The sequence below is a fragment of the Elephas maximus genome, chromosome 26 (genome assembly GCF_024166365.1).
Source record: "Elephas maximus indicus isolate mEleMax1 chromosome 26, mEleMax1 primary haplotype, whole genome shotgun sequence".
Taxonomy (NCBI): Eukaryota; Metazoa; Chordata; class Mammalia; order Proboscidea; family Elephantidae; genus Elephas; species Elephas maximus.
In genome coordinates, this window is record NC_064844.1 from 35501570 (window position 1) to 35525731 (window position 24162).

At 36.0% G+C, this 24162-nt stretch overlaps 1 protein-coding gene across 2 annotated transcripts in view; it reads right to left on the reverse strand.

Moving 5' to 3' along the window:
- The window catches only part of SPAST (spastin), a 113550-nt gene that overhangs the window by 21881 nt on the left and 67507 nt on the right, over window positions 1-24162 (reverse strand). For both annotated transcript variants that reach the window (XM_049870401.1, XM_049870402.1), the window contains exons 6-12: window positions 23505-23638; window positions 22991-23084; window positions 19288-19362; window positions 18573-18644; window positions 6486-6561; window positions 6162-6253; window positions 5529-5608 (exon numbers count right to left, since the gene is read on the reverse strand). In XM_049870401.1, the coding sequence (XP_049726358.1) occupies window positions 5529-5608; window positions 6162-6253; window positions 6486-6561; window positions 18573-18644; window positions 19288-19362; window positions 22991-23084; window positions 23505-23638 (623 nt within the window). The remainder of the gene's footprint in view (window positions 1-5528; window positions 5609-6161; window positions 6254-6485; window positions 6562-18572; window positions 18645-19287; window positions 19363-22990; window positions 23085-23504; window positions 23639-24162) is intronic.

The window sequence follows — 24162 nt, forward strand, 5'->3', positions numbered from 1 at the left end:
CCACAAACAACCAACATGACCTCATAGAAATATACAGAACACTCCACCCAACAGCAGTCAAGTATACTTTCTTTTCTAGTGCATATGGAACATTCTCTAGAATAGGCCACATATTAGGTCATAAAGCGAGCCTTCGCAGAATCCAAAACATCGAAATATTACGAAGCATCTTCACTGACCATAAGGCCATAAAAGTAGAAATCAATTACAGAAAAAGCATGGAAAAGAAATCAAACACTTGGAAACTGAACAATACCCTGCTCAAAAAAGACTCGATTATAGAAGACATTACGGAGGGAAGAAAGAAATTCATAGAATCCAATGAGAATGAAAACACTTCCTATCAGAACCTTTTGGACACAGTGAAAGCAGTGCTCACAGGTCAATTTATATCAATAAATGCAAACACACAAAAAGAAGGGCCAAAATCAAAGAATTATCCCTGTACCTTGAATAAACAGAATCAGAGCAACAAAGGAAACACTCAAGCACCAGAAGAAAACAAATAATAAAAATTAGAGCAGAACTAAATGAAATAGGAAACAGAAAAACAACTGAAAGAATTAACAAGACCAAAAAGCTGGTATTTTAAAAAAAAATCAACAAAATTGATAACCCATTGGTCAAACTGACAAAAGCAAAACAGGAGAGGAAGCAAACAACCCAAATAAGAAATTAGATGGGTGACATTACAACAGAGACAAATGATATTAAAACAATCATATCAGATTACTATGAAAAATTATACTCTAACAAATTTGAAAACCTAGAAGAAATGGATGAATTCCTCGAAACACACCACCTACCTAAACTAACACAGAAGCAGAACAACTAAATAGACCCATAACAAGAGAAGAGATTGAAAATGTAACCAAAAAACTCCCAACAAAAAAAAACCCTGGCCTGAACGGCTTCGCTGCAGAATTCTACCAAAGTTTCAGAGAAGAGCTAACACCACAACTACTAAAGGTATTTCATAGCATAGAAAAAGATGGAATGCTACCAAACTCATTGTATAAAGCCAGCATATCCCTGATACCAAAATCAGGTAAAGACACCACAAAAAAAGAAAATTACATACATATATTTCTCACGAACTTAGTTGAAAAATCCTCAACAAAATTCTAGCCAATAGAATACAACAACATATCAAAAAAATAATTTATCATGAAGTGGGATTCATACCAGGCATGCAGGGATGGTTCAACCTTAGATAGACAATTAATGTAATCTATCATATAAATAAAACACAAGACAAGAATCACATGATATTATCAATTGATTCTGAAATGGCATTTGACAAAGCTCAACACCCATTCATGATAAAAACTGTCAGCAGAACAGGAATAGAAGGAAAATTCCTCAACATAATTAAAGGGCATTTATACAAAACCAATAGCCGACATCATCCTAAACGAGAGACATTCTGAAAGCATTCCTCTTGAGATCGAGAACCAGACAAGGATGCCCTTTGTCACTACTCTTATTCAACATTGTGCTGGAGGTCCTAGCCAGAGCAAATAGGCTAGACAAAGAAATAAAGGCCATCCAGATTGGTATGGAAGAAGTAAAGTATGTCTATTTGCAGATGACATGATCTTATACACAGAAAATCCTAAGGAATCCTCAAAAAAACTACTGAAACTAATAGAACAGTCAAGCAGAGAATCAGAATACAAGATAAACATACAAAAATCAGTTGGATTCCTCTACACCAACAAAAAGAACATCAAAGAGGAAACCACCATATCAATGCCATTTACAGTAGCCCCCAAGAAAATAAAATACTTAGGAATAAATCTTACCAGAGATGTAGAAGACTTATGCAAAGAAAACTACAATACACTTCTGCAAGAAACCAAAAGAGACCTACATAAATGGAAAAACATACCTTGCTCATGGATAGAAGACTTAACATTATAAAAATGCCTATTCGACCAAAAGCGATCTATAGATTAAATTCCATTCCGATCCAAATTCCAACGATGTTTTTTAACGAGATGGAGAAACAAATCACCAACTTCATATGGAAGAGAAAGAGGCCCTGGATAAGTAAAGCATTACTGAAAAAGAAGAACAAAGTGAGAGGCCTTACTCTGCCTGATTTTAGAACTTATTATACGGCCACAGAAGTTAAAACAGCGTGGTACTTGTACAACAACAGATACATAGACCAATGGAATGAATTGAGAATCCAGACATAAATCCATCCACATACGAGCAGTTGATATTTGACAAAGGCCCCAAAACAGTTAAATGGGGAAAAGACAGTCTTTTTAACAAATGGTGCTGGCGTAAATGGATATCCATCTGCAAAATAAATGAAACAAGACCCATGCCTCACTCCATGCACAAAAACTAACTCAAAATGTACCAAAGACCTAAACATAAAATCTAAAACGATAAAGATCATGGAAGAAAAAAATAGGGACAACATTCGGAGCCCTAATACATGGCATAAACAGTATACAAAACATTACTAACAATGCAGAAGAAAAACTAGATAATTGGGAGCTCCTAAAAATCAAACACCTATGGTCATCCAAAGACTTCACCAAAAGAGTAAAAAGATTACATATAGGCTGCGAAAAAGTTTTTAGCTATGACATTTCCGACCAGCACCTGATTTCTAAAATCTACATGATACTGCAAAAACTTCAACTCCAAAAAGACAAATAACCCAAGTAAAAAATGGGCAAAAGATATGAACAGACACTTCAGTAAAGAAGACATTCAGGTAGCTAACAGACACATGAGGAAATGTTCACTATCATTAGCCATTAGAGAAATGCAAATCAAAACTAAACAAGATTCCACCTTACTCCCAAAAGGCTGGCATTAATCCAGGAACAAAATATAATAAATGTTGGAGAAGGTGTAAAGAGATTGGAACACTTATACATTGCTGATGGAAATGTAAAATGGTGCGACCGCTTTGGAAATCGATTTGGCACTTCCTTAGAAAGCTAGAAATAGAAGTACTATACGATCCAGCAACCCCACTCCTTGGAATATATCCTAGAGAAATAACAGCCTTTACACAAACAGATATATGCACACCCATGTTCACTGCAGCACTGTTTACAATAGTAAAAAGATGGTAGCAACCACGGTGCCTGTCAATGGATGAATGGATAAATAAATTATGGTATATTCACAAAATGGAATACTACGCATCAATAAAGAACAGTGATGAATCTGTGAAACATATCATAACGTGGAGGAATCCGAAAGGCATTATGCTGAGTAAAATTAGTCAGTTGCAAAAGGACAAATATTGTATAAGACCAGTATTATAAGAACTTGAGAAATAGTTTAAACAGAGAAGAAAATATTCTTTGATTGTTATGAAAAGGGGGAGGGAGGGACAGTGAGAAAGGAGTATTCACTAATTAGATCACAGACAAGAACTACTTTAGGTGACAGCAAAGATAACACACAATACAGATGAGTTCAGCACAACTGGACTAAACCAAAAGCAAAGAAGTTTCCAGAATAAACTGAATGCTTTGAAAGTCAGCGAAGCAGGGGCAGGGGTTTGGGGACCACAGTTTCAGGGGACATCTAAGTCAATTCACATGATAAGATCTATTAAGAAAACATTCCGCATCTCACTTTGGAGAGCGACGTCTGGCGTCTTAAACGCTAACAAACGGCCATTTAAGATCCATGAATTGGTCTCAGCCCACCTGGATCAAATGAGAATGAAGAATACTAAGGACACAAGGTAATTTTGAGCCCAAGAGACAGAAAGGGCTACATAAACCTGAGACTACATCAGCCTGAAAGCAGAAGAGCTAGATGGTGCCCGGCTACAACCGATGACTGCCCTGGCAGGAAACAACAATGGAGAACCCCTGAGGGAGCAGGAGAGAAATGAGATGCAGACTCCAAATTCTCACAAAAAGACCAGACTTAATGGTTTGACTGAGACTAGAAGGACCCTGGTGGTCATGGCCCTCAAACCTTCTGTTGGCCCAGGACAGAAACCATTCCCAAAGCCAACTCTTCAGACAGGGATTGGACCGGACAATGGGATGGAGTAGGATGCTGGTGAGGATTGAGCTTCTCGGATCAGGTGGACACTTGAGACTATGTTGGCATCTCCTGCCTGCCTGGAGGAGAGATGAGAGGGTAGAAGGGGTTAAAAGCTGGTGAAATGGACGAGAGAGTGGAGGGAGGGAGCGTGCTGTCTCATTAGTGGGGATAGCAACAGGGAGTATGTAGCAGGTGTATATAAGTTTGTGTGTGAGACTGACTTGATCTGTAAACTTGCACTTAAAGCACAATAAAAAATAAATTCCTACTGCAAAAAAAAAAAAAGATATCTGCTCCGTAGCTTACTTTTCTATCCCTTCCAAAAGTAGATTTTCCAAGAAAATCCCCATTATTTAAATACAAAAAAATAAGGAAAAGGCATAAGACTGATAAAAAAAAAAAAAAACTACCAAAAAAAACAAGGGAGAAAGGGAGAAGAAAACTGTAAACATAAAGCAGATAAAATAAAGAACATGCACAAAAAGCTTCTGCTATAGAGCAAATTAAAATTGTGACCATGAAATAATGTGACAGCAGAGGTCAGGAAAGGTAATAAATAAGAAAAAGAAAGCCACAACAGAAACAAAGCTTACAACAGAAGTAGCTGAAAGGAGATTAGACACTACCCAAGTAAGAAATAAGGATGAAAGGCTTAGGAAAACAGAACAAAACAAAAAAGATACAGGATTTAAAATGGATTAGAAAGGAAATTACAACATAGAAGACAAAAAAGATCCAACATATTGCATAATTTGTGTGCTAAAGAAAAAACCCATATGGGTTAGGAAAAAATATGAAAGAATGTTCAAAACAACCTTTCCAAAATAAAGGAGGTTCCAAACTACCAATTTTAAGATATAATAAAATCTTTCAAAAACTAGTACAAGTCAATCAACAAATTCACCCAACAACTAGACTTCAGTGGTTAAAAATTCTATTCAGTAAAGAAAGAAAAAAATTTCAAATGATATATAAATGCAAAAAAAAAATGAGACTGGCTTCAGACTTTTGCACTGAAATGTACAATCCTAGACACAATGGTGCAATGCTATAAATTCCTCAGGCAAAGAAACAGAAGCCCAGGAATTTTATACAGATTCAAACTGTCTTTCCAACATGAAGGCAATGAATTTGTTCAAACATGCAAGAACACAGAACATAGTTCTCATGAGCCTTGCCTTTATCAGCTTCTCATTAGGCCCAGTGAAAGAGGGTACAAATCAGTTTTGGAGTTTAAAGATAATTTTATTTAACCCAAAAGAATTGAGCAATTAGCCTAAAATCACAAAGTGAAGATTAGTTCTCTTGATACGCTGGCCCTTTCCTCAAAAACCTTATTTAGTTGGTGACAAGAGGCCAGAAGACAGTATGTAGAGAAAAATAATGAATTTAGTCTTAAAACGGAGAGTAAAGGAAATAAACATATGAGATGAACACATGAGTAAATATATCTGTAATAAATGTGCATATGTTCACATAAATCTCCCTACCTGAGAACAGCCTCATCAAGCTCTTGTGGTCTATTGGTTGCACCCATTACAAGTACTCTGTCATCTCCAGCAGTTTGCACCTATAAGCCAAAATATTTTCAATACTTTTAGAAAAAGTACCAACAAAGAAAAATATAATAAAAATATTTGCATTTCTCAAAGGAAAGATTAGTCCAAAGGACTAATGAACCTCAACTACTATGGTCGACACCAGACTGAGTTCAGTACAATTAGATGGTGCCCGGCTACCACCTCTGACTGCTCTGACAGGGATCACAATACAAGGTCCTGGAAGGAGCTGCAGAAAAATGTAGAACAAAATTCTAACTCACAAAAAAAGACCAGACTTACTGGTCTGACAGACTGAAGAAACCCTAGAGTGTGGTCCCCCTGCACCCTTTTATCTCAGTAATGAAGTCACTCCGGAAGTTCACCCAGCAGAGTGCTGACATGTCAAGGGATTATTAACCAATGTCATAAAACAGTATGTGTACTGTTTAATGAGAAACTATTTTTTTCTGTAAACCTTCATCTAAAGTACAATAAGGAAAAAAAAACTATTTCTAATTGGTCATCTAAAATATATATATTTATATATACAGAAATACTGCCACATTAAAAATCAACACTTACACCATCAAATTCTATTAGAAATTCAGTTTTTAGACGTCTACTAGCATCATGTTCTCCTTCTCTTCTTTCACACAAAAGGCTGTCAACTTCATCTAAAAGAAATACAAACAAAAAGCTTTATTAAAGGCCAAGCTGTGTGAGTCATTTTAGATTAATCTGGTTCAATATGAGTTATTAATACAGCGGGCCCTACTTAATTTATTAGACAGTCTTTAATATTGACCTTCAAAAATTTTTCCTTCTGAATAATCTTACCTATTTCTCATATTTGGAGAGAGGAATTTCATGACTATTAAACTAACTTAGAAGAAAACATGTTCTTACCTATAAAAATGATAGAAGGTTGAAGTTCTCGAGCCACAGCAAAAAGAGCTCTCACCAATTTCTCTCCTTCTCCCAACTACAAAAAAAACCATTGTACATTATTATATGAATAAAATGTAACATTTTTCCATCTTTTTAACATAATTAAAAGACTAGGTTCCTATTCGAAAGCCTAGTAACTGAATTTCCCTTTCGTGAGACAACTAAAGATTTGGTCTCAGTAATTGGGAGGAAGGGACTGAAGTTACTGAATTGTCCCTTATAAATTTTAGAAAATAGATTATGTACCAATGATTTAATATAGTCTGGTAAGTATTTTAAAAAAATGAAATATATCTTTGTTTTGTTTCACTCTGCATTCACCAGACTTGAGAATGGAATAAATTAACCAGGAGTATAACTAATGAGAAGAGGGAAGACAAGTAGAAAGGAAGAGATGCCGCACATAGTCCTTAAGTCATAGATCATATGGTACATTTATAAGCAGATAAGTTGGAAAGTGTCTTCCTAAACAAAACTTCCTCTATTAAGAACACCTTGAAAACTCATTCCCACAATACAACCATCAATAAATACAAAAATATTTCTAGGTAGTTTAAGAGGTCTATGAAAATCTCTCAAGACATTCCCAGGTACTACAAATACCATACCAAGGCCATTCTATGCACCAAATTAGAGGGACAGTGAAAGAAAGGAAGAACCTCAATAAGACAGACTGACACAGTGGCTGCAATGATGGGCTCAAGCATAGCAACAACTGTGAGGGATGCCAGAGGACTAGGCAGTGTTTTGTTCTGTTGTATATAGAGTCACTGTGAGTCGGAACCGACTCAATGACAGATAACAAAAACATGCACCAAAGCATCTAACTAAATAAAGGGTCATGTTTGGAGTAATCGACTTTAAGATTCCTTCTGCCCTCTAGCTGGCATGTACTCTTTTTATTGAAAATTTCGTTAACAACAACAAAGGAATGGCCCCAGATTTCAAATCAAATCATAAGAACAAATATCCTCAGAGCTGGGAAGAATCTCAAAAGATTGTCTCTTACAACATCAGTATTTTACAGATGAAGTAAGCCCTAAAATAATTATGTTACTTTCTTAAGGCCAGTTCAGCAAGTAAAAGGCTAGGTTGGAATCCACATCTAACTTCTGAGAAAGTGCTTCTCGTTACACTGTGTGCACAATATGGATAAGCTTACTTTAATAATGATTTTATTTATAAAATTTCACTGAACAAACAAAATGTGATCATGAAAACAAGTATCATTTAATGGTTAATTTTAATTATAAGACTGAGAACATTTGAAGTATTGTCTTATTGAAATATTTAAAGATATCTTTAAAATTTTTTATTTAACAGAGACAATACAAGAAAAACATTAACAGTTAATAGTTTTTGAATCTAATAGAGTACTAAACGCCAAACTTCATAAAAATTCATGAGGATCATGGAGATATACTTTGCAAACTACAAAGTACCATATGAATATTAGTTGCTTTTTAAAAAACAATATATAAGCAGGTTAACAGTTCTAAAATATAAAAATCAAATCTATTTGTGTAAAAGTATACAACTACATGCAACAATCTAGAAGAATCTCACAAATATAATCCTGATGAAAGAAGCCGAACATAAAAAAATATGGTCTGTATGATTAGATTTACATGAAGTTCAAAGATAGGTTAGTTTTGCCTGTGATATTAGTAGTCTAATAGTTATTTCTGGGGAGATGAGCAGGTGGGTAAAGGCTGGAAAGGGGCCTGAAGGGATTTCAGGGGTGCAGGAAATATTCTATTTCTTGACCTGGGAGGTGGTCAGAAGAGTGGAGAGGGGAGGTCTGGTGGCACATTGGTTAAATGCTTGGCTGCTAACTGAAAGGTTCGTGGTTCGAAGCCACCAGCCACCCCACAGAAGAAAACGCCTGGCAATCTGCTCCCATAAAGATTACTGCCCACAAAACCCTATGGAGCAGTTTTACTCTGTCCTATAGGCTGATTATGAATGGGAATCATCTCAATGGCAACAGGTTTTTGGTATTCACTTTATGATAATCCATCAAGTTGCGTATTGATGATGTATGTACTTTCCTACATGTAAGCTATTCAATAAAAAGTTAAATACCACCTGTTAAGATACATATGTAACTGAAATTTACGTGAAAAAAATCCAGATATTGTAATATAACACAAATGTTGTTCAAGACTATCATGCTATTGTATGAGACCACTATCATAAGAACTCAAGAAATAGTTTAAACAGAGAAGAAAATATTATTTGATGGTTAAACGAGGATGGGGAAGGAGGGAGGGAGAGGAATATTCACTAATTAGATAGTAGACAAGAACTATTTTAGGTGAAGGGAAAGACAACACACAATACAGGAGAGGTCAGCACAGCTGGACTAAACCAAAAGCAAAGAAGTTTCCTGAATAAACCAAATGCTTGGAAGGCCAGAGTAGCGGGGCTGGGTTCTGGGGACCACAGTGTCAGGGGACATCTCAGTCAACTGACATCATCTATTAAGATAACATTCTGCATCCCACACTGGTGAGTGGCATCTGGCAAACGGCCATCTAAGACGCATCAATTGTTCTCAACCCACCTGGAACAAAGGAGAATGAAGAACACCAAAGACACAAGGTAATTATGAGCCCAAGAGACAGAAAAGTCCACATAAATCAGAGACTACATCAGCCTGAGACCAGAAGAACTAGATGGTGCCTGACTACAACCGATGACTGCCCTGACAGGGAACACAAGACTGGAACCATTCTCAAAGCCAACTCTTCAGACAGGGATTGGACTGGACTAGAAGGTGGAAGATGATATTGGTGAGGAATGGGCTTCTTGGCTCAAGTAGACACATGAGACTATGTGGGCTGCTCCTGTCTGGAGAAGAGGTGAGAAGGCACGAGTGGACAGAAGCTGGCTAAATGGACACAGGGAGTACGGGGTGGGGAGAGGGAGTGTGCTCTCTCATCGGGAGGAGAGCAACTAGTACACAGCAAGGTGTATATAAATTTTTTGTATGAGAGACTGACTTGATTTGTCAATTTTCACTTAAAACACAATTAAAAAAAATAAAAAATAAAAATACTGTTTCTGGGATGACACGATATTGGTATTTTATGAAAATGTTTTCTATCTTGAATATTATAATAATAACTTAATATGTATTCAATATTTATTGTATGTTCGTCATTGCACGAAGTGCTTCCCTTGTGTTATCTCATTTAATTTTCACAATAACTATACGGGGTAGGAACTGTCTTACTCCTGAGGAAACTGAAGTGTAATAAGACTAAGTAGCACACCTCATAAGTGGTACAGCCAGGATTCAAACTCAAAACAGTCTGGTTCTGAACGTAAAGCTTATGACCATAACACGTAACATCCCTCTCCACAAATAAAAAATCCATTTGAAATATGCCCAGACAAAAAACCCACTATGATGCAGTGCCTCCAAAAAGTTTTCTCAGGATATAATAAGAAACATAGCATCCAGATAACATTAAGTGATGTGTTCTCTGAAGTCTTTAAAAGTGAGATCACATCTGAGGTAAAACATCCAGCCTTTCTTATCACATTCGAAGAAGCACACTGACGAACAGTATGACTAAGATGATGACCTAAAGAAAAGGGGGACAGACGATTACGTTTCTATGTATTTGAAAGGCCGTCTCATAAAAGAAAAAAGACTTTTGTTATCCTGTTCAAAGAAATTAGAAAAAATACAGATTTAAGTAAGTGCAACAAAAAACTTTTAATTAACTAGTACTAAGTGATGAACTAGAAACTCCAACCTTACTTGGTAAACAGTGAGATTGCTTTAAGATATTTAAAGGGCAGTATTTATGAAATTGAGGGGTAATATCATAGACTTTACATTGTTTCAGGAATCAAGTGGATGAAAGAAAACAGCTCTAAAACAAGTATAGATAAAAGAGAACGCTGTGAAATTTTCAGTGAAAGGGCTCAGGCTTTCAAGCCAGGCTTACTGGAGCTCAAATCCCAGCTTGCTACTTCCTAGTTATGAGATCCTGAGCACTTACCCTCCCTGCACTAAGTTTCCTAACAAAATGGAGGTATAAGAGTAGTACCCTATGCTTCATTCATATGGTTATTTATTCAACAAATATTTATTCAGTACTTAGTAATTGTCAGGCGTTGCTGAAGAAACTTTGAATATGAACACCAAAGAAAGATGGCAATAGTTTCTGCCCTCATGGAGTAATATTAGATTAGATAATAGTGAAATAATCATACAAATGACCATAACTTACAACTACAATGAGTATTACAAAGAAGTGGTGAATGTGGCTATGAGATTAAAGGTATTAGTTTGGAGGATGAGGGAAAATTACAACATTTCAATTGATATCTGCAGAATGAGTAGGCATTAACCTGAAAAGCATATTCCTTAGAGTGGAAACTCCATGTGCAAAAGTCCTGTAGCAGGAAAAAGCATATTTGAAGAACTGACCAGAAGAGAGACAGTTTTAGCAAACAGACTTCAAAAACTATGGTTCCAATGGCAAGTCTATCTCTAAGAACGAAGCCTCTTTTCCTTGCTTTCATTTCTCCTGCACAGCTAACGCTGGGCCATTCCCTGCCCTTCTTGACAGACTGTGACTTTTTTAGCTTGTTTGCTTTGTTCATTTTACAGCACTGGGTTTATATATATATATATACACACACACACACACACACACACTTGGCCTTTTTGTTGCTTCTCTGTGTCTTTCCCTTCCATCCTTTCCTTTCTAACACCCAGCTGACCCTGTGTGCTATCCCCTACCCTTCTTGATGGGCTGATTTTTTGGTTTGATTGCTTTGTTCCTTTTTTAGGGGGGTTCGTGTTTTTATTTCTTAGTTTTATGATTGTTTTTTTTTTGCCTTTTTTGTTGCTTCTTTCTCTCTCCCTTCTTTCCTTTCCTTTCACCTGCACAGCTAGCCCCATGTGCCATCCCCTGCCCTTCTTGATGTGCTGTGATTTTTTTGTTTGCTTTCTTTTTTGTCCTCCTCCTTTTTTTCTATTTCTTCTCTCTCTTTCCTTCCTCCCACCCACCCAGCCCTGTGCACTACACCCGCCCCTTATGGAGGGGCTATGCTGCATAGCTCAGTTGAGAGTCACTGCATGTGGCCTATCCAGGCCTGCACAACCTTCACAGACCAGCTCCATCAGTACCATTTTATTTACTTATTTTGTTGTTACTTTTTCTTCTCTCTCTCCCTTCCGTCCCTTCCACCCAGCCCTATGTGCCACCCCCAACATCTTGGGCTATGCAGTACCACTCGGCTGGGGAACCTCTGGCACACAGTCTCCTCAGATCTGCGCCACCCCCACGGGCTGACTCACTCAACGCCGTATTTTTGTTTTTCTTTATCTCTTCCCTAATCCTTTTTCTCCCTCCCACCTAGGCCCTATGCTGCCTCCATGCCTTCCTGACAGGTCCTGCCGTGCCACCCGGCAAGAGAGACATTAGCTCGCCGTGACCCCATCCACCCCATCCTTGATGGCCAGCTTCCCACCACCATCTTTTTTTCATTGATGTTGTTTTTACTTTTTTCTAGTATTAGTTTATCTTTGTTTATCCGTTTCCTCTCTCTGACCTCTTTCCTTTCTCCTGGCCACCCAGCCCCATGAGTCACCCACACCGCTTCTCGACAGGCCAAGCCACACCATTTGGCTAGAGAGCCACCCTGAAACAGCCTCTTCGGGGCTGTCCTGCCCCCACCTGTTGAATCCTATCACACTACAAATTAATTTACTTTTTTTCTCTTTTTTTTTGTTTTCACTTCATTTGTCCTTTTTTTTTTTTTGCTTTTGTTTCTCTTCTTTCACCCACCCACTTAGCTCTGCACATCACATCCTCTCCTTTTCCTCCAGCTTATCTGCACCGGGAGCAGAGTGCTGCACCCCCAAGCAGTACCAATGCTATCCCTGAGCCCCACCATGCACTGCCCCCCGCCCCGACCTCATCCCATCACACCCAGTTTGTGCCACAAACTACTCATCCCCACCCCTCAACACCTGCTGGACCAGCCCTGCTGCACGATAGCTGAGTGAAAAGCCCTGCCCACCTGGACAAGGTGGTGAGAAGTTATCATGCCCACAGGTGAGCAAGCAACAAAACGCACCCATCCTGCCTGCTCAGATGTAACCAAATAAAACAAAAACCCAGGACAAAGCAATCAAATCCACAAACAATAAACGAATAATTCCTGAACGTTGTGGAGACAAGAGAAAATATTAAAACATATTTAAAAAACAGGAGAGGATGGCTCCAGAAAGTGGCCAAATAAAACACCAGATGACCTTCTGCTACAGAAAAGACACCAGAACTACCTGATAGGGAATTGAAAACTCTAATATTCAGGGTTCTCAAACAGGTGATGGACAATGTAGACAAAAATAAGGAAAAAATAGACAAACTCATGGAAAATACAGACAAAAAATGGTAGGCTTCAGGAAAACAGGAACAAAATGTCAAAATAAATGAGAAATCATACAAAAACAATAATTAGAAATCCAAAGGATAAACAAAATTTCAGAAATGAAAACTGCAATAGGACGTTTTATGAATAAATATGAAACAATGGAAGACAGGATCAGCAAAATAGAAGACAAATACTTGGATACCACTTTGTTTCAGGAAAAATTAGAGAAAAGAACAAAGAAAAAAAATGAACCCTGAGAATGATGTGGGATACAATCAAAAGCAACAATGTGCGTGTGTTCAGAATTCCAGAACAGGGGGGAGAAAAAGGAAAGCACCGAAAGGATCATTGAAGAATTGCTAACAGAAAACTTCCCTAATATGAAAGATAAAAAGCTGACCATCCGAGAAGCTCAACGAACCCCATATAGGACACACTCCAAAAGAAAAACACCAAGACATATCATAATCACACTAGCTAAAACCAAAGACAAGGAAAGAAACCTGAGAGCAGCTCGAGAAAAATAGAGTCACATATGAAGGGGAAAAAATAAGATTAAGCTCTAAAAAAAGAAAAAGAAGACTAAGCTGACTAATTGGCAGAAACCATGTAGGCAAGAAAGGAATGGGATGACGTGTCAAACTGAAGAAAAAAACTGTGAACCAAGAGTAGCATACTGACAAAACACTCACTAAAATATGATTGCAAAATAAAGCACATTTCCTGGTAAACAGAAATAAAGGGAATATGTAAAAAAAACAAACTTAAAGAATTATTACAGGGATTCCTTCGATTAGAAAAACATACGGCAACATCCTGAATTTAGCACATAAGACAGCATCAGCCAGATACCAACCTAGATAATGAACACTCAAGGATAAAACAAAACTAAAAAATTTACAAAGGGAATCAGAGAAGCCAATGTGTAAATGACAACAATGTCAAAACAATAAAAGAGGGAACAACGGTGCAGGTACAGAACTTTCAAATGGAGAGAAAGTCAAGACAAAATCAAGTAATAAAAGACTGGTTTAAACTTAGGAAAATGGAGTAAATTTCAAGGTAACCACTAAGAAAATTAATAAACCCACTCATCAAAATAAAGATGAAAAACATAAAGTCACAGTAAACACAAAATCTACAAAATCAAAAGAAATGAAAAAAAAAAAATCCACAAACGAAAGGAATTCTGCAAAAAGAATAAGAGGAACTAAGAAAACATCAGCATCACAAAAAAAAAAAAAAAAGCACTACAAAATGACAGCAATAAACTTACATCCATCAATAATCACACTGAACATAAATGGCTTAAATGCACCCATAAAGAGACACTGACAGAATGGATTGAAAAAAGGACCCATCAATATACTGTCTACAAAAGAAACATCTTAGAAAAAAAGACATAAATTTATTAAAAATCAAAGGACAGAAAAAAATGTATCAACAAAAACAGCTACCAAAAAAGACCAGGTGTTGCAATACTAACCTCAGGAAAAACAAACATTAAAACCAAATCTCCCATAAAAGACAAACCAGGGCATTATATAATGATTAAAGGGCCAATCCACCATGAAGACATAACCATAATAAGTATCAATGCACCCAATGACAGGGTTCCAAAATACATAAAGCAAACTCTAACAGCACTGAAAAGAGAAACTGGTAGTTCCACAATAATAGTAGGAGATATCAACACACCACCCTCGGTAAAGGACAGAACACCTGGAAAAACCCAACAAAGATACAGAAGATCTAACGGCCACAGTTAGCCAACTTGATCTCACACATATATATGGAACATTCCACCCAAAAGCTGGAAAGTATACATTCTTTTCCAAAGCACATGGAACGTTCTCCAGAATAGACCACATCTTAGTCCACAGAGCAACCTTCATCAAAATCCAAAACATTAAGATAATATAAAGCATCTTCTCTGATCACAATGCCATCAAAGCAGAAATTAATAACAGGAAGAGAGCAAGCAAAAAATAGCAATTACATGGAAACTGAATAACACCTTGCTTAAAAACCACTGGGTAAGAGTAAAAATCAAAGATGGAATCAAAAAATTCCTAGAATCAAACAAGAATGAAAACACATTACATAAAAACCTTTGGGACACAGCAAAGGCAGGATGAGGAGGTCAATTTATAGCAATAGATGCACACATCAAAAAAAGAAGAAATGGACAAAACCAAAACATTAGCTATACAACTTTAACAAATAGAGATCAGTAAAAGAAGCCTGCAGCCACTGGAAGAAAGGACATAATAAAGATCAGAGCAGAAATAAATGCAATAGAGAAGGGAAAACCAACAGAAACAATCAACAAAACCAAAAGTTGATTCTTTGAAAGGATCAACAAAATCCACAAACCACGGGCCAACGTGACAAAAGAGAAACAGGAGAAGATACAAATAACCCAAATAAGAAATGAAACAGACGAATTACAACAGGCCCAACTGATATAAAAAGGATCATAATGGAGTACTATGAAAAACTATAACAAATATGAAAACCCAGAGGAAATTGACAAATTTATAGAAACACACCACCTACACAAACTAACACAACCTGAAGTTGAAAATCTGAACAGACTCATAACAAGAGACTGAAAAGGTAATTAAAAAAACTCCCGACAAAAAAAGCCCTGGCCCAGATGGCTTCACTGGAGAATTCTACCAAACATTCAGAGAAGAGCTTATACCAGTACTACTCAAACTATTTCAGAACACAGAAAAGGAAGGGACACTTTTGAATTCATCCTACGAAGCCAGCGTAACGCTGATACCAAAACCAGGCAAAGACACCACAAAAAAGAAAATTACAGAACAGTATGTTTCATGGACTATAAATGCAAAAATTCTCAACAAAACTCTAGCCAATAGAATTCAGCAACATATCAAAAAAATAATACACTACAACCTAGTGGGATTCACACTAGGTAGGATGTTTCAACATTAGAAAATCAATCAACATAACCCACCACATAAAGAATCACATGATCATTTCAACGGACATGGAAAAGGCATTCGACAAAGTCCAACATCCATTCCTGATAAAAACTCTCAATGAAGCAGGTGTGGAGGGGAAATTCTTCAACTTAATAAACCAACAGCCAACTTCATTCTTAATGGAGGGACACTGAAAACATTCCCCACTGAGAACAGGATCAAGACAAGGATGCCCTTTAACACCACTCCCATTTAACACTGTGCTGAAAGTCCTACCTAGAACAATAAGGCAAGAAAAAGAAATCAAGGGCATCCAAACTGGTAAAGAAGAAGTAAAACTGTCCCTATTCGCAAATGATATGATACCATACATAGAAAACCAAAAAGACTCCACGAGAAAACTACCAGAACTAATAAGATTCAGCAGAGTACCGGGATACAAAATAAACATATAAAAATCAGTTGGATTCCTATACACCAATGAAGAGAACTACAAGAAAGGAAACTAGGAAAACAATACCATGCATAGTAGCCCCTAAAAAAAATAAAATACTTAGGAATAAATTTAATCAGGGATGTAAGAAGCCTATGCAAAGAAAACTACAAAACAGTACTGGAAAAAACCAAAGAGATCTACAGAAATAGAAAAATATACCATGCTCATGGATAGGTAGACTCAACATTGGGAAAATGACAATTCCACCCAAAGCAATCTACAAATACAATGCGATCTCCATCCAAATACCAACAATATTTCTTAAAGAGATAGAAAAAGTAATCATTAACTTTATATATAAAAGGAACAGGCCCGGGATAAGTAAAGCATTATTGGAAGATGAATAAAGTAGGAAGACTCGCACTACCTAACCTCAGAACGTAGTATACAGCTAAAGTAGTCAAAACAGACTGGTACTGGTATGACAGACACGTTGACCAATGGAACAAAATTGAGAACTTACACGTAAATCTATTTACCTACAGTCATCTGATCCTCAACAAAGGGCCAAAGTCCAACAAATGGGGAAAGATAGTCTTTTTAACAAATAGTGCTACCAAAACTGGATATCCATCTGCAAAAAAATGAAACAGGATCCATACCTCACACCATACACAAAAACTAATTCAAAATGGATCAAAGACCTAAATATAAAACCAAAAACTATAAAGATTACAGAAAAAAAACAAGTCACAGCTAGAGGCCCTAATACATGGCATAAATAGAATACAAACCATAACTAACAATACACAAACACCAGAAGATAAAGTAGATAACAGAGATCTTATAAAAATTAAACACTTGTGCTCATCAAAAGACTTCACCAAAAGAGTAAAAAGAGAACCTACAGACTTGGAAAAACTTTTTTGGCCGTGACAAATTCGACAAAGGTCTAATCTCTAAAATCTACAGGAAAATCCAACACCTATACAACAAAAAGACACAAAATTCAATTAAAAAATGGGCAAAGGATATAAACATACACTTCACCAAAGACATTCAAGTAGCTAACAGATACATGAGGAAATGCTCCAATCACTAGCCATTAGAGAAATGCAAATCAAAACCACAATGTGATACCATCTCACCCCAACAAGGATGGCACTAATCCAAAAGACACAAAATAGCAGCTGTTGGAGACACTGCGGGGAGACTGGAGCTCTTATGCACTGCAGGTGGGAATGTGAAATGGCACAACCATTTTGGAAAACAATATGGTATTTCCCCAAAAAGCTGGAAATAGAAATACCGTATGATCCAGCAATCCCACTCCTAGCAATATGATCTAGAGAAATAAGAGCCTTCACACAAATAGACACATGTACACCCAACGTTCACCGCAGCACTGTTCACAACAGCAAAATGATGGAAACAATCTTGGTGCCCATCAACAGAGGAACGGATAAACTATGGTACATACACACAATGGAATACGACACATCAATAAAGAATAATTGTGAATCTGCGAAGCATCTCACAACATGGACGAATCTGGAAGACATTATGATGGTGAAATAAGTCAATCACAAAAGGATAAATACTGTATGCGACCGCTACTATAAAATCTCACGAAAAGATTCACATACAAAAGAAATAATCTTTGATGGTATGAGGAAGGGGAAGGGAAGGAGGGAAAAATACTAAATAGACAATAGGGAAGTGGCAGTATAATGTTTGACAGAAACTATCTACTTCACAGCTTTCTACCAGTTCTGTTCACACCCTAGTTCTACACATCAGACAAATCACTCTCTTTAAGCCCTGTACTCTTTACAGCCTATCCAAAACTAGACTGAGCTCTTCTTTGAATACACTATAGGGTCAGTAAAGGGTGGACTGAAAAAGGAGACTAAACTGTAGCTTAAAAGAATAAAAATAGGGAAAATTTTACGTTGTATTTTAATTCAGAAAGTCACAAATATTCAGTTTTAGACCATTATTACTTCTTTTCCAGTAACTGTGATACTTGGTATCCCCCTGATATAAAATATACTCTCCCTGATAATGTTTAAGTGGAACGTGAGGGTGTTGGTAACAAAACCAAATTTTAAAAGGGCCTAACAAATGTTCATCATTTTCTACTTTGCATATCAACATTAATCACATCCAAAGAATAGGTAGAGATTCACCAATATAGTAACATTTAAATAGTAACTTAAAATATGCCAATACTGACAAAGAATCACTCACATATTTGGATGTTAAACTTGCAGCACTTATATTAAAGAAGGTTGCACTGGACTCTGCAGCTACGGCTTTAGCCTTTAAAAATTAAAAGAGCAAATATTTCATTAGTTCAATACCTTGCTTTAAAGATAACCACCTATGATATATTTAAGTACTAGAAAAGATTCTCTAAAAATATAAGACTGGCATAATTCCCAACATATGGGGCAATCAATACGTCTCCTTCTCAGCAATGAGGAAAGGTTCTAGGAAGAGCTGTGCTTCTTTTCAGAGTGTGCTATTTTTTTCCCAGTTAGAGGAAGTAAACAGTTAAGGGGAAAAGTTATTCTTTTCCCTTTAGAAAAGCTATGGCAGGAGAAAGAGGTATTGAGATCCTTTAAAAAAATAAAAAAAAACTCTTGGCAAAAAGGATACTAAAAAAAATTTGTGTCATGCTCTATATGCAGAGTAAGCTCTTTTAAGTTAAAAAAAAAAAGTCATGATTTAACTTAGGGAAATAATGAAAATTACACTTAAATTTGACTACCCAAAACACACTGAAGAAAACATAAATGGTTTTCCACCAAGTTTACCTTAATAGAAAACTAGTTTAAAAACTTAAAAGAAGTGCATTATAGAAAAAGCAAGTCATAAATAATAGATTGAGAGATAAGTTGTAGTTTATTCTTTTCATATTACACCTACAATCTCAATGAAATACTCAAACTTAAATTCTTACCAGCATAGTTTTCCCATTTCCAGGTGGACCAAAGAGTAACAATCCTCTGGCAGGAGCTCTAAGCCCTGTGAACAACTTAAAAGCATATACCTTAATTCACAACTATAATTTTGGAGACAATTTTCCCAGACATTTAAGTATTATCATCTAAAATGGAACTTTTTTTTATAACATTCTTCCAAAAAGAGCTTCCCACATATGTCTTCAAAGTGGTACATGCTTTTGAGAGTAATTTTGATTCCAGGCAGTTTCTACCTAGTACACTGACTTTAATGTCCAAGACACATGTAAGACAACACTTCACTAAATAGCTGAGAGAGTTATGTAGCCTATAAGGAGGAAGGACATTCATGTTGGCTCACTGATAAGAAAGAGGGAAATAGTTCAGGATGGACTAATTACTGTTGTCCTTTTCCTTTTTAAACACAGTTGGAATGGCCTGAAGATGAAGTTGGAGTTTACACTGGCTCAGCCATGTAGCAGTGCTTTATATGTGCTTTGTTGTCATGTATTTGCTCCGCTTCAAATGGAATCCCTGATTTTGTTTGAATTAGAATAGAATATGTTGGTAGTTTTCAGCTGTGTCATTATCTATCTCGTCACCAAAGTTGACCTGTAGTAAATTTTGGCTAGAATATAGGATGTTCAGTGCATTTAGCAATTTCTAGCAGCAGTGCTTTTTAAAACGATTTTAAAGGTAATTGACTTTTATTTGAAAAGTGTCTTCAAGTATTGAGGGAAGGGGTCCTTAATAACATTTGCATTAAGTAACATTCAGTGTTATCTCTTTGGGGGAGAAATTTAAATTGAAAATAGTTAAAAAAAAAAAAAAATGCCCAGAGCTTTAAAGAGAACATATAATCAAAATAACTAGTTTGATGATTAAAATCAGAAGAAAACAGAATTCTCAAAATGAAAGGAGACTGGTTAGATGAGACACAGAGAACACAGGCATTTTTCTCTATTTCTTTTAGAAACTGCACCAAAATAATAGCAAATAAAAAAATAAAAGCACAAAGAATAAAAGAAGAGGCAACAGAGAATACAATAAATTTCTGAAATATGGTGAATTGATAAAGGGTGGTAATTTATTTAGCAGAGCTAACGAAACTAAAATTAAATGCCTGGTTGTGATAGGACATCTGAATATAAAAAAGCAAGCTAATGTGAACCAAAAACCTTGGAAAGGTTCGAGAGTTGGAGGCATTAGGTACCACAGAAAAGAGCAGTAAGATAGGTGGCCAAAAACAGAGGTACTGATTTAAAGTTTGTATGAGGAACAATTGAACCCATTTTTCTCCCCACCATCAAAAGCAGCCAGACAAGTACTCCTCTACCATAACCAAGGGAGATAGCTGTTTTACTTTCTAGAGAAATTAAACCAGAGTCTCTAGACTCAGAGATACCTGGCATAGCAGGAGTTAAGGGGAAGCATTATACTGAACACAAAGGCATTAAGATGTTTTTACTTTTAAAATCAATCATATGAAATGGATGACATTCAATTATTTTTTTACCTTTAAAAACAATAGTTCCATACGGTTCAACCTAATAGAAACTAAGTTCCCTTTTCTCAGTCAGTTTCTAGAACACTGATAATCAGCCCATCACCAAAAAAAGAGAAAAAAAACCTGAAAAAAAAAAAAAAACCCCATTGCCACTGAGTTGATTCTGACTCATAGTAACCCGACAGGACAGAGTAGAACTGCCTCATAGCTTCTGAGGAGCAGCTGGTGGATTCGAACTGCTGACCTTTTGATTAGCTGCGGTAGCACTTAACCACTATGTCACCAGGGTTTCCAAGCCCATCACAGCTCATATCATACCCTAATTCTCACTGTTGCCTAACAATGCCCCAATTACCATCCAAGCACTCAAGCTCCTTATTGTAAATAATTAGGAACAAAGCTGATTTTTGTACAATGGAAGCACTTTATGGGAACGTTTGACCCATTTTATAGCCTTACCATAACCCATTTTATGGGCCTATTGTGAAAAGCTGAGCTACACAGTCATATTTCCTCTCTTGGGTCCCAAGGCCAGGTTATTAAATGTGATTTGAAATAATTTGCAACTAAAATTTTCATGTGCATATTCCAGCTTCTTGACTGTATACTGTCACCACCATGGAAATCTGCCTAAACGCAAATTCATACATAGTTTGACCTCACTTTCCATTTTAGACGTGTTCTCTGAAAACATGTGTAAAGCAATGGCTGAATGTTTTCTCTAATATAGGCCAAATATTTTCTTACTAATATTTTCCCATTTTTTGACATATATTTTCTACCCTAAAAGCTGGCTTTTAAATACTAAAACCCACACTAAAGAATCAGGTAGCAGGTATAACATTAAGGAGGCAGTTCTAATCTTAGAAATTATTTTTACTTCATTTCTTAAGTAACAATAACAATAATCTTGAGTAATCTTGAGTAAGTCATTTTAACTCTTAAGATCAGTTCTTTTATGAACAAATGGATTAGATGATTCTTAAGGTGTTTTTTAGGTCTACAATTCTAAGACTCCTCTTCCAAAAAGCACTTTTGTCAATACCCAGTGTACTGCATACTATACTCTTATATAACTCTAGTAAAGTTAGTCCAATATACAAGGCTACAATGTGAGTGCCAAAGCATGGCCTGAGGTGGTACATGAGATAAATTTGGTTGATATTAAGGGCACATGTTTTCTTCTTTAATAATTCTCTATTTTATTATGTATTAACAAAAATTTAACTAGCATATCAAACCAGTGATTTCATATATATCGTTGCTTAGAATAAGTAAGAAGTAAAATAAAGTATACTTGAAAAACATTCAGTAAGTTATAGTATAGCTGGTATTTAAAAGTGATAAACACTGTTAAGGTAGTATGGGAATAACTGGATGATCAAGGAAAAATAACTGCCGCAGAAGTAGGCCCTCAGATTTATTTTTTAGAACATTATCTGAACAGCACCAAATACCTATTTTGTGAATTCCCAAAACAGTGCTAAGTATGAAAAGACAAATATTTATTGTAGCTTCATTAGTTAGTCTAGAAATATGGGATAGGTTAGGTCTTTACCATCACTTACTGGCTTTGTTTTTACCTACTTTGATGACTTAATACCCCTGAAAATAATTCTTAAAAAAAATTTTTTTCAAATTTATACATAATTAGTTTATTCTGATTTCTCTTTCCTGTAATATGATTTCTGTCTCTTAATTTTTAAATCCATCTTACCTTGATATACAAATTATTTTCTGTTACCCACTTTTTCTAGAAGTCCCTGGGTGGCACAAACAGTTAAGTGCTCAACTACTAGCCAGAGGGTTGGCAGTTTGAATGCACCCAGAGGATCATTAGGAGAAAGGCCTGGAGATCTGCTGCTGAAAGATTACAGCCTTAAAAACCCTCTTAGCATAGTTCTACTCTGCACACATGGGGTCACCATGAGTTGAAATTGACTAGAAGGCAACTAATAACTCACTTTTTCTAAAAATGCTAAAAATGGATTGGGAATTAGGAACTTTTATATTCATCCTCCTCTCCTACACTAACTGGTTAACATCTAATGCTAATATTTTGTCTTTTTTTTTTTAATATTATGCTGTTATTTTATACGAATTAAACATTCTAGCATAGGCCAAACATTTCCTTACTAATACTTTGGATTTGATAATGGATGACATATAGGAAAATGATAATATAAAGTCCTTACCTCAGGCCTCAGAGAAGGAAGAATAACAATTTCTTGCAATGCTTGTTTTGCCAACTCTTGACCAGCTATATCATCAAATTTAACAGCTGTTCCACTGGGAAATAGAACCTCAGTTAGCTCCACAAGAGAAATATGTTTCATTTATTACAATATGAATTCAATTAATTTTAAGCACTATAAAGGGTGGAGCCCTGGTGGCACAGTAGTTAAGAGCTTGGCTGCTAACCAAAAGGTCAGCAGTTCAAATCCACCAGCCGCTCCTTGGAAACCCTATAAGGTTGCTATCAGTGATAACAAGGGTTTTTTTTTTTTAAATAAGGTGCAGCCATTTTTATGTTAACTAATTTAATCGCAAAACTATAGTTAAACCAGTAAAGCATTTGCAATAATTGAAAGCCATCATAAAAATTATCTAAATCACATGTGGTATTTGTTACCTACTTCACTCTTGAAATATTTTATAAATGAAAAAATAAAAACAGTGAAGTAAAACACTCTGGATGGCAGAACTTACTTGTCTACAATTTCATTCATTATAAGGTTAGCAAGGTTGCTATCCACATTCCTAAAATTCTTCAAGTCTTTCTTTTTCTGAGCAGCAGTTGGAGGGGTAGAAGGTTTATTTGTTCTATTTGTTTTTGGAGTACCCTTAAAAATACAAAATTTTATCGTGAACACAACCTAATTTTATACTTTTCACAAGTAAATTATCCTTAAAGTTCACAGAATTAAAGTTTTAAACATAGGAAAAGTGTTACAGAATTCAAAATATACAATTTTACCCTCAAGTAAAATTGTATACATCCTAGAATTGCAGGGGGGTTTACTGAGGATTTTATTCAGAGATATTAATTACTATAAAATAAAAACATTCTGGGATAAGGCAGTCGGATCATTTTGATCCTTAAAAGAACTGTAACAAAACTCTAAAAAAGAAAAAAAATTCTTTCTGTAACAAAACTCTAGGTATGTTTAATATTATAAAACATTTAAATAGACTTAAATGATTAAAATAACAAATTTAAAATGAAATGTATAACATTATATTAAAAAGATTGGGTAAGCAAACCTAATTAGTCTCCAAGAGAAGTCAAAATAAGATTGGTTTTCAACAGCAAATTACCCCGTGCATTAAAAAAAAAAAACTACATTTAAATTTGTAGAAATGTATC